The sequence below is a fragment of the Sapajus apella genome, unplaced genomic scaffold (assembly GCF_009761245.1).
Source record: "Sapajus apella isolate SASKATOON/1434 unplaced genomic scaffold, GSC_monkey_1.0 scaffold81, whole genome shotgun sequence".
Taxonomy (NCBI): Eukaryota; Metazoa; Chordata; class Mammalia; order Primates; family Cebidae; genus Sapajus; species Sapajus apella.
In genome coordinates this window covers 5,700,463-5,712,678 of record NW_022437021.1, presented here as the reverse complement: position 1 = coordinate 5,712,678, position 12,216 = coordinate 5,700,463, and the positions used below count along the sequence as shown (strand labels likewise).

The following is a 12,216-nucleotide window of genomic DNA, read 5'->3' as shown; positions in this document are numbered from 1 at the left end:
AAAATTTCTTTTGATAAGTGGTTTTAGGGAAAGATAAATATATATATATATACACGTATATATATACATATATATACGTGTATATATATGTGTGTATATATATAAAAGAGAGTCTACAAATTGAGCCTCTGTGTGTGAATGAATTCAAGAACTATTTTACCAATGTCAAGAGCAGATTTGTATGAGAATGAAAGAAGAAACAAAGAAAGAAAAGACATTCATTTTTAAAATTGTTGCAGAAGAATACAGATGTTTTGGAAGATAAGAAATAGCTTATGTAGTAATTTCTGGGTTGGAAATTCAAGAAGAAAGAAGACAGAGAACTATGCTGAAAGCTTGAGTAGGGTTATACCTAATGTGTCCCTGGGACAGAGACAATATAATAGATGCCTAGGCGGTGCCACCCCGAAAGAAGGGAATAGGATGGCCTGAGTTTTCTCTATCACATCAGCCCCCTAACAAATCAACATCCCTTCACTAGGAATTCAAGAAGAATCAAGAAATAAAAGCATAGCAGGCCAAGTTCTCACTTTCTACACTTGACACACAAAAGTAATACAGAGGTGAGTCCAACCTTATAAAATAAAAATTCAAAATATAGGCCTAATTCAGCATTTTTCCAAGTTGAATCTCACAGAGCATTAATGTCAAGCAAAATAATGATGCAGTATAATATATATGTGTGCCTATGTATGTGTGTATGTATATATATATGTTTGTATTCCAAGTGTGTGTGTGTGTGTGTGTTTATTCCAAATGTGGGAAATACTAAATCAGACAAAAGCTTGAAAGTGTTCTTAAACTCAGCACTTCTCAGAGATTATATTAGGCTAATTTGAATCTCCGATAAGGACATAGAATATGGCCTTTTTCCAAACGTATTTGAACAAATTTATTTTAAAAACACCTTTGGAGAAGATATTGTATTTCACAGAACATAGCTTAGAAAATGCTGCTCTGACTCATTAGTGTATCCCAGCATTTAAGCCCCTAGCCTATATATCCTAGAATAGAAAACCATGTTAAATACTGAGCAATCACCTGATGTACTCCCAGAAACCACATTTTCTTCTATAATTTTTTGAGTGGGCATGATTACATAGTGTTACTCACTGGAAGTCCATGGACTTTGGTCAGACACAAGCCCCACTCTGGCTCTTTCTGGCTATGGGACCTTAAACAAATTACCTAATTGCTTTGAGCCTTAGATTCTTCATCTATTAAAAGGAGATAACATAGGGAGGCTGAGTGAGAGGACAGCTTGAGCCCAGGAGTTTGAGATAAGCCTGGGCAACATAGCAAGATCCTGTCTCCACAAAAAAATTAAAAATTAGATGGGCATGATGGTGCATACCTGTAGTCCCAGCTACTAGAGAAGTTAAAGTGGGAGGATTGCTCAAGCCCAGGAGTCTGAGACTGCAGCAAACTATGATCCTCTGATCATACCAGCTTGGGAGACAGAGTAAGACCCTATCTCTAAAAAAAAAAGAAAAAGAAAAAAAAAGGGTAAGATAATTAGCATCTTCCTCAAAGTTTAAGCAACACGATATATGAATACATCGTGCAAAACAATACCAAGTATACACAGTAGGTGTTCAAAAATATAGTCTTAACCTGTGTTAACCTCTATTATTCAACACAGACAATTCAACCCTGCCACCCACAAGCCAGCAATAAAACAACTCACCTAAAAGCTTAAGATCCTTCAGGTTGCGCATGGAGCATTTACCTAACTGCTTGTGTGTTTGTGTACACTCAACTATATGTAATTGGAACTGGATCTCCCTGCTAATTATCCACATTCAACCTGACAGAAGCAGTCTGGAGAAACTTCAGAAGATTTGGGAAAGTCTTGATAAAACAAGATCTTTGATATAAGAAAACTTGACTGAGTCTGATGCTTGACCAAACATTATCAAGGAGGAATTGGGTTATGTTTATAGTTTTGACCCTAACTGAAATATTTTTGTTACCAAGTTCATAATATTTCATATTTACTTAGTAATTTTTATCTGTGGATCTCAAACTTTTCCACATCTTGAGAAAATAGTACATTTTATACTCTATTAAAATATACTGCTCATATTTCTCTTCTAATATTTTGCTACCCATTGCCTTCATTACCGCCCCCAAAAGACCTCCTTTCATGACCTTTGTTATTACTAAAACTCTGAATTGTTTCTGATTTTAATACCTTCCTCTGTATTACATAGTTTTGATAAATTAAATATTATATTTCTATAATAAATAAAAATCCAGTTTGTTGGGTTTTTTAACTTTGGAAGACAACTCTCAGAAAATGATTTTTAAAAAATTTTACAAGGTCTTTCATTTACACATTCTACTGAGGGAGAACTTCCACAGAAAACTAACTTTTAAAAAAGATAAAAAGAACTATAGCTACTCAAAAAATATAGGAAGGATTAAAATAAGCTTCTAATGAAATTCAAGCCAAAATGGCCATTTAACCTGACGCACATCCCTTAATGTTTCTGGGCCCAATATTCTTAATTGTAGATTGCAGAAAATTAACTCATTCCTAGATGACATCTTTGGTTCCCTGTAGTTTCAAAATCTGGTAAGAATGACAGTTTCTCTTTCTATGTCTCTTTTTGAAGCTGGCTGTACTTCTGAGCCTCCTCATAGTAAACTTCACTGTCAGGTCGAATATAAAACAAGTTCAAGAATTTCAGTAGAACAACTTTTGAAGCAAGACAGTGTCTTCTACTCTGAGAAACAGAACTGAGTGTTCTGCCATATTCTCTGTGCCTTAACTGTTTAGGGGAGCAGGAGAAGGATTTGGAGTGATGGTGGTGATGGATGCTTAACACATGTGATGCTTCTTGGTAATTAACACATCAGAATAAATTCACTTTTCACTCAGCCCAGTCAGCTTGAATGACCTTGAGGGAATGGAACACAAGACAGATAAGTCTTTCCAAGAGAGGAGTGATAGGAGAGAGATGGCTTGATAAAGTTCCTAAACATGGGATACCATTAGCAGAGGAATAAGCATCAGAGTGGAAAGGCTAGAGAAAAAGTGTCCCTGGGAGCCTGGGGGCCAGGATGCCAGAGGTAAAATGAACACTTATTGAATGGTGAGTGTTCAAAGGACCTAAGAGACCTGTGCTTCCCAACCTCTTTTTCAATATCAAAATGTGTCATAAATTAGTCAACCCACATACATGTGCTCACATAATTGTGCATTTAGTACCTGTTGCTTAAAAAAATGCTAGCAATCAGAAATACTTTAAAGCAAATATGCATTTTATGAATGTACTGCTTCTATAAACATTTGAAAAACAGTAATATATGTATCTGAGACAAATAGATGTCATTTTGCTTTAACAGGTAACAATATGATTGCACCTTCTTTAGAGACACCAACATGCTAGGTAGTGAAATTCTCAGAGATGTGTTAGTATGTAGTACAAGTAACACCCACCTAAGTAGTAATCTTTATGTATATATCAATAAAGCTTCCTAATGACAGCCTGCCTCAGGTGCCCTCTTTCAGTCACCCTGAAATCACTCCCTGCCTATGTGGGGAAAGTGAACTTCAATAGTTCTCTATTTTCTGTATAATTTGGCCCAAACGTTTTAGTCTGGACTAAAACCTTTTCTCCCCTCAAAATGACTCAGCTACACTCACCTCTCTGGCCCCCTTCAGCAATTCAAGCGAATTTGAGCTTTAATCTTTTGCACCTTACACCTACCTCTCTGTCAGAACCCCATTTCATCTGGGCTGGTTGCTCTCCTTGTGCCCTTTTGGCTTTGGGGTGGACACTGTGACAAGTGATTCACATTTCTGTGCCCCATTGTACTGTGCCCTCCTCTAGGGCTGGCCCAGGTCTCCTTCATTTTATACTCTATGACCTAAGAGTGCTTATAGCACAATGGATGGTTGGTATCTATTAAACAAATGAATGTGTAAATGAATGACAGAAAATAATTGGAGAAGAGTATACTGAGATTGAAGCTGATCACAGGCCAAAAAAAAAAAAAAAATCTTTCGAAAAATTAATAATCCAGTGGCAATTTTCTGATAAAGCTGATTTAGTCACATAGTCAAATCATCATTTAAAATAATCTTACAAGGAAAACAACATTAATGTGCGTCTGCTGAGATGGATTATGTTGTTTGGGAATTAGGAAGAGAATGTGTAGTTTGCTGTTTGCTTTCAGATTGTTTGTTTGTTTTGTTAAACTGGCGTCTCCAGCTCTGCAGCCCAGCCTGTGGAACCTAAATGGCCCAGGTCCCAGGAGTTCCCAGCAGAGCCTTGGGCGTCCCCAGGGTTTAGAAAGGCTCCCCACGGGCCCAGCGCCGGCAATTGCAGCTCCCGCCGGCGCCACCTCTGCGGTCTGGAGCGGCGAGGACGATCCCGGAGAGGCGCCCCCGCCGCCTCGGTCGTCGGGTTCTTAAGTTTTTCTCTCCAAAAATTTAATGGATAGTTTTCCTTTGCCTCTCTTTCTGTCTTGATTAAGGAGGCGGGAAAAAAAAGGAGTTTGGCTACGAGAAGAATGATAGTAGCAGAAGGCGCATCTGGCTTTACTTTCTAAATTCCATCAAAGTTTGTGTTTTGTTTCATTTGACAGCGATCCCGTGAACGTCTCCGCTGGGGAAATGGCGCTACCAAAGCCCGCCAAACCCAGCCTGCGAACTGGAGGATTTATTAGTGTAATATTTTAAACAAAACCTCGACAGACACAAACTCAAAGGAAACCGTGCGCTCCTTAAGTCAAAGACATCTGTTCTGGAAGCAGCACCCGGTTTGGGGTTGGTAACTAGCGTTAAGAGCAGGATTTTTAAACATGATAATGGATAAAAGAAAAGAAAAGCTAAGTTCCGCAGTCCTCCGACTCCTATTCATTATCTCCAGCAGCATATGGGACCATTCTCCTACTTGTCCTCGCCCTTTTCTTCTGAAAAAGCAAAAGCAACCAAGCCTGTCCCGCTTCATAGCAATCCTACTCTTTGTGCCTGAGTAGTGCCACCACCACTACTTCCTCCTCCTCCCGCCTCCTCCTACCCCGCCCGCCAGCCCGCCGCTGGCTTTCGCTCTGGCAAGGAGGCGGCCGGCTCCCTTTGCGTTGGGAAGCCGGTGCCGCGATTGGGCGACGGTCCCTGAGCCTCCTGTTCTGCGTCGGTTTCAAGGCTCCTCCCTCCTGGTGAAAGACAGACTGCGGGGCGCCTGGAAACCGGTCCGAGGGCGCGCGACGGAGAGGAGAGGGAGCGAGTTGAGGGATTGACACAAATGGTCAGGCGGCGGCGGCGGAGAAGGAGGCGGAGGCGCAGGGGGGAGCCGAGCCCGCTGGGCTGCGGAGAGTTGCGCGCTCTACGGGGCCGCGACCACTAGCGCGGCGCCGCCAGCCGGGAGTCACCGAGCCGAGGGCCAGGAAGGCGGGACACGACCCCGGCGCGCCCGAGCCACCCGGGTTCTCCCCGCCGCCCTCGCTTCATGAATCGCAAGTTTCCGCGCCGGCGGCGGCTGCGGTACGCAGAACAGGAGCCGGGGGAGCGGGCCGAACGAGGCTTGGGCTCGACGGAGGGCACCGGCGCAGTGGTCTCCCTGGCCGCAGGGGGAGCCGCCGCCGGCCGTGCCCCTGCCAGCCCCAGCGGAGCGGCGCCAAGAGACGAGCAGAGAAAGTATGGCTGAGGAGGAGGCGCCTAAGAAGTCCCGGGCCGCCGGCGGCGGCGCGAGCTGGGAACTTTGTGCCGGGGCGCTCTCCACCCGGCTGGCGGAGGAGGGGAGCGGGGACGCCGGTGGCCACCGCCGCCCCCCAGCTGACCCCCGGCGGTTGGCGCGCCAGCTGCTGTTGCTGCTTTGGCTGCTGGAGGCTCCGCTGCTGCTGGGGGTCCGGGCGCAGGCGGCGGGCCAGGGGCCAGGCCAGGGGCCCGGGCCAGGGCAGCAACCGCCGCCGCCGCCGCCGCCGCCTCAGCAGCAGCAGAGCGGGCAGCAGTACAACGGCGAGCGGGGCATCTCCATCCCGGACCACGGCTATTGCCAGCCCATCTCCATCCCGCTGTGCACGGACATCGCGTACAACCAGACCATCATGCCCAATCTGCTGGGCCACACGAACCAGGAGGATGCGGGCCTCGAGGTGCACCAGTTCTACCCGCTGGTGAAAGTGCAGTGCTCCGCTGAGCTCAAGTTCTTCCTATGTTCCATGTACGCGCCCGTGTGCACTGTGCTGGAGCAGGCGCTGCCGCCCTGCCGCTCCCTGTGCGAGCGCGCGCGCCAGGGCTGCGAGGCGCTCATGAACAAGTTCGGCTTCCAGTGGCCAGACACGCTCAAGTGCGAGAAGTTCCCGGTGCACGGCGCCGGCGAGCTGTGTGTGGGCCAGAACACGTCCGACAAGGGCACCCCGACGCCCTCGCTGCTTCCAGAATTCTGGACCAGCAACCCCCAGCACGGCGGCGGAGGGCACCGTGGCGGCTTCCCGGGGGGCGCCGGCGCGTCGGAGCGAGGCAAGTTCTCCTGCCCGCGCGCCCTCAAGGTGCCCTCCTATCTCAACTACCACTTCCTGGGGGAGAAGGACTGCGGCGCGCCCTGTGAACCGACCAAGGTGTACGGGCTCATGTACTTTGGGCCCGAGGAGCTGCGCTTCTCGCGCACCTGGATTGGCATCTGGTCAGTGCTGTGCTGTGCCTCCACTCTCTTCACGGTGCTCACGTACCTGGTGGACATGCGGCGCTTCAGCTACCCGGAGCGGCCCATTATCTTCCTGTCCGGCTGTTACACGGCCGTGGCCGTGGCCTACATCGCCGGTTTCCTGCTGGAGGACCGGGTGGTGTGTAACGACAAATTCGCCGAGGACGGGGCACGCACGGTGGCGCAGGGCACCAAGAAGGAGGGCTGCACCATCCTCTTCATGATGCTCTACTTTTTCAGCATGGCCAGCTCCATCTGGTGGGTGATCCTGTCGCTCACCTGGTTCCTGGCGGCTGGCATGAAGTGGGGCCATGAGGCCATTGAGGCCAACTCACAGTATTTTCACCTGGCCGCCTGGGCTGTGCCGGCCATCAAGACCATCACCATCCTGGCGCTGGGCCAAGTGGACGGCGATGTGCTGAGCGGAGTGTGCTTCGTGGGGCTCAACAACGTGGACGCGCTGCGTGGCTTCGTGCTGGCGCCCCTCTTCGTGTACCTGTTCATCGGCACGTCCTTTCTGCTGGCCGGTTTTGTGTCGCTCTTCCGCATCCGCACCATCATGAAGCACGATGGCACCAAGACCGAGAAGCTGGAGAAGCTCATGGTGCGCATTGGCGTCTTCAGCGTGCTGTACACTGTGCCAGCCACCATCGTCATCGCCTGCTACTTCTACGAGCAGGCCTTCCGGGACCAGTGGGAACGCAGCTGGGTGGCCCAGAGCTGCAAAAGCTACGCTATCCCCTGCCCTCACCTCCAGGCGGGCGGAGGCGCCCCACCGCACCCGCCCATGAGCCCGGACTTCACGGTCTTCATGATCAAGTACCTTATGACGCTGATCGTGGGCATCACGTCGGGTTTCTGGATCTGGTCCGGCAAGACCCTTAACTCCTGGAGGAAGTTCTACACGAGGCTCACCAACAGCAAACAGGGGGAGACTACCGTCTGAGACTCGGAGCTCAGCCCATGCCCAGGCCTCCGCCAGGGCGCAGCCACCCCTCAAAGCCAGCCCCGTGGAGTTCGTGCCAAGCCGGACATCTCGAGGCTTCCTCACTAGACAGCTGTTTCGCAGGCTCCCTTGAATAACTCAGCTCCTGCAAAAGCTTCCGTCCCTGAAGCAAAAGAACACAAGGGCCCGACTGCCAGAGGGAGGATGGACAGAACTCTTGCCCTCACACTCTGGTACCAGGACTGTTCGCTTTTATGATTGTAAATAGCCTGTGTAAGATTTTTGTAAGTATATTTGTATTTAAGTGACGACCGATCACGCGTTTTTCTTTTTCAGAAGTTTTTAATTATTTAGGGTGGTTTAACCATGTGAGGCTTTTCCTTCTTGCTCTTTTCGGAGTATTGCAGAGGAGCTAAAACTGGAGTGCAACCGCCCAGCGCTCCCGGTCGTCCTCGCGTGCCCCTCCCGCCCTGCCGCGGGTGCTCGCCCGCTGGGCGCCAGCTCCAGGGCCAGTTCAGCACTGCGGGGTGCAACTAGGCTGCGCTGCCGGGGTCACTTCCCGCCTCCTCCTTCTGCCCCCTCCCTTCCTTTCCTGGCTCGAGGTAGGATCTTACGGTACAGAACTCCACAAAGCTTCCAAATCTGGAGGTGGGCCTGGGTACATTCCAGTTCCTCCCTTGCTCAGCGGTGGATTGCGAAGGCCCAGCCCTTTGACTTCCTGAAGCGGATTTTTAACTGTCCAGAACTTTCCTCCAACTTCGTGGGGGCGCACGGGTGTGGGCGCTGATAGTCTCAGCCTCCCTCCACGGTCACCTCCAACGCCCAGACACTCCCTACTCCCACCTTAGTTGGTTACAGTGTGAGTGAGATAACCAATGCCAAACTTTTTGAAGTCTGATTTTTGAGGGGTGAGCTCATTTCATTCTCTAGCGTCTAAAACCTAGTGTGGGTTTGGCCAGCGTCACGGAAAGATGTGGTTACTGAGATTTGGGAAGAAGCATGACGCTTTGTGAGGGTTGGAAGAAACTGAAGATAGGGGTTGTAAAATGTTAATTCTAATTGCATACGGATGCCTGGCAACCTGCCTTTAGGAATGGGACAGCCTGCGCCTAGATTTTTACCGGTCGGTCCGTAAAGTGGAAATGTTGAGGTCACCTGGAAAGCTTTGTTAAGGAGTTGACGATCTTTGCTTTCCTTAACAAGACAGCAAAACGTAAACAGAAATTGAAAACTTGAAGGAGATTTCAGTGTCATGGACTTCCTCAAAATGAAGTGCTGTTTTATTATTTTTAATCAAATAACGAGGCATATATCAGAAACTTTAAAATGTAAAAGTTGTACACTTTCAACATTTTATTACGATTATTATTCAGCAACACATTCTGAGGGAGGAACAATCCACAGCACCAGTAATAACCTGGTAAGATTTCAGGAGGTAAAGAAGGTGGAATAATTGATGGGGAAGTAGCGCCTGAAATAAAATATGGGCATGCATGCTAAAGGGAAAATGTGTGCAGGTGTACTGCATTAAATCCTGTGTGCTCCTCTTTTGGATTTACAGAAATATGTCAAATGTAAATCTTTCAAAGCCATTTAAAAATACTCACTTTAGTTCTCTGTGAAAAAGAGGAGAAAAGCAGTCCTCTGACTGTATTGTTTAAAACTTTAAGAATTTATCAAAATGCCGGTACTTAGGACCTAAATTTATCTATGTCTGTCATACCCAAAAATGATATTGGTCTTTGAATTTGGTATACATTTATTCTGTTCACTATCACAAAATCATCTATATTTATAGAGGAATAGAAGTTTATATATATATAATACCATATTTTTAATTTCGCAAATAAAAAATTCAAAGTTTTGTACAAAATTATGGTTTTTGTGCCTGAAAATAATAGAGCTTGAACTGTCTGAACTATTTTACATTTTATAGTGTCTCATAGCCAATCCCACAGTATAAAAATGCAGGAATTCAATGAAAAAAGTCTACCCTTAAGCCCTCAGATTAGTCTTTCCAAAGAATTACTCTATTTGCATTGTTATGATTGACATTTGTGAAGTCCCAAGAAAAGACCTGTTTTCATGACAGTAGAAAATAGAAGTTTGCACATTATTTCTTTACTCAGAGAATTAAAAGAGAATTCTAATTTTAATATTAAAGCTTTCTTTTCTTTCAAGGGATAAATTTACATGACTTTTTATATTATGGAGGTTTATTTTTAAATCATCACCTTTCTCATAATTTTTGAGATATTGTTTTACTTCTTCCATAATCTTGGATATTACAGAACCATAAATAGGCAATCAATAAGTGGTTAACTGGCTACATGTTCATAAACATTTTAAACAGCAATTGGGTTTATAAGGCTGTTTTTTTGTTTGCTTCTGAAGACCCCTTTTTAAAATTGTTCAAGGAACCTTTTCCAGATAAATTATCTAGTTGATCTACTCTTAGTCAGAATTTATGTATGTGTATATATGTGTATATATAGATAAGTATACACATAAGTATATCTGCATTAATTTTATAAAATAGAGATGTAAAGTTTACTTGTACATTTCATAATATGGAAATACAGTTTTGAGAAATGGAAATGCTAGATGGAAAACCTCAAATACCTTTACGGGTTAAAAATATCTTTATTAATTTTCCCATGAAAACATTTTGTGATAAAATAACAAGGGACCAAAATGAAGATCATTGATACAATAGAGTTACTTTCCTGATTATAATGCAATTGTCTTATAAGTTATCATTCATTTTAAGGCAAATGAAAAAAAGTTAAATCTTACTAAAAATGTAGGATCTGATTTTAAGTTGCAAGATGCAATTTTGTGTTCCTTTTTTCTTTGTTACATTAACATAATATAGTAGATATCTGAGAAGATTTTATTGTGTAGACACACACAAAAAAAATAGTAATTCTCAGGCCAAATTCACACATACCTCCTCACTACGTAGTTCAATTAGATAATTTCTGGAAAAACATGTTTTTGACATTATTAATTACTATCCAAAAATATATTTTAAATCAGTCTTATTGTAGGTTTCCTTAACATGATATAACTATAAATTTGATGCAGAAAGGTTTTACATGCTATGGCTAAATAGCTTTAGAAGGCATTTTTAAGTCACTCCCAGCCTTTGTTTTTAGAAAACAATTTTATTTTAAATGATGTAGCATATAGAAAACCAGTGTATTCTTTTGTTTCTTTTAATGCTGGTGGCAAAATAGGACTTGTCTGGAAAACCATAAGGCTACTTGGGATATTGTCCCATTAGCATGCTGTTTCCATGACAAACCCTATTTTCAGATGGTTTGATTTGCCTATTTTTTTAAAAAACCAGCTATAAATGGAGTCCATTTCCCCCCTCACAGTGTACTTAATTTAGCTTTTGGAGTAAATATATAAGTAGTATGAAAGACTTCTGAAGCTCTTTTTTCTAAAAAAGTGTTTTTCACTTAAAATTTGTGAGGACAGAGAGTCATATTTTTTATTTCAGAGTCAGCCAGTGTCAAACAGGCAAAAGAGCCAGTCTGGATTTTTCAGCTTGTCCTATGGTAGTCATTTGTCAGCCTGAGTTTACTGGCCTGGTCCTTTTGTATTTAGTGTAAGTACTGAAGCCTTCTGATATAGTTGTATCACTCTTAATGTCCAGCATTTAAGTAGGAAAGGAGACTATAGTGAAGAGTTGGTGGCCAATTAAGAAAAACAATAGACTATATCACAAATCATTTCAGGACTTGGGTGGTGGCAGATCACTTTCCCTAATAGCATGTTTCAACCTTGGTATTATAAATTTTTTTTTAAGATGCCATATTTACTGTGTGTGTGTTTGTGTTCAATTTCAGCTACTCTTTTATTGCTTTCTAATCTATTGGCTGTTGGCCACAACTTATATAATTAATGCACATACAATTAATTGAAACCAGTGTCATGGCATGGAATATCCCTGATACATTTCTTATTATAATAGTCTATGTAACTGGGCTCTGAGAGATTAGAAACAAAATGGAGTCATATGTATGTCTAGAGGTGGACACTGGTGATATAGTCATTGAATACTTTGCAGAATACACTAATGTCAAAGGCTTGCAGGATTAATGTATACAAACCAAAATAAGACATGGAATATACACAAGAATTCTCTAGTTACATGACTAAAAAGGAATTGCAATACTATCTTAAATTCAAGGCTTTTATTTCAGTGTCCTTACATTTGAAGTGGGATCTTATAAGGGAAGTACCAAACAAAGTAAAGTTTATTTTGATAACTCCCAAGATATATATCTATGTTTTGAATGTTGGCAGATGCCAATAGCTCTTAAAATTTGAAAAACGGTACTTGAACATCAATTATGTCTCAGAGTGCCCTTAAACTTTAGGAGCTTACATATTTTTATTCACCTTGGTCATACCTTTGACAATGGACATGTTAAACTTTAACAATTATGGTGACAAAGCAGCTTGCTTAGAACTCGGCAATTAAAACACAATCTCTAGACTAATTTTTCTAAGTTGTATCATGATTTGTGGTAACAAATGTCTCTACTCCATTACAGAATCAGGTTGCTATTCAAATATAACACCTCCTCTAGGGATATTTGT

General features: G+C 44.0%; 1 protein-coding gene across 1 annotated transcript; it reads left to right on the top strand.

Annotated features, from left to right (window-relative positions):
- Positions 1–5,175: 5,175 nt before the first annotated feature.
- On the top strand, positions 5,176–12,112 carry FZD1 (frizzled class receptor 1). Its single transcript, XM_032252972.1, has one exon. It carries the CDS (start codon positions 5,650–5,652, stop codon positions 7,600–7,602), a length of 1,953 nt encoding a protein of 650 aa, XP_032108863.1. The 5' UTR covers positions 5,176–5,649; the 3' UTR covers positions 7,603–12,112.
- The last annotated feature ends 104 nt before the right edge of the window (positions 12,113–12,216 follow it).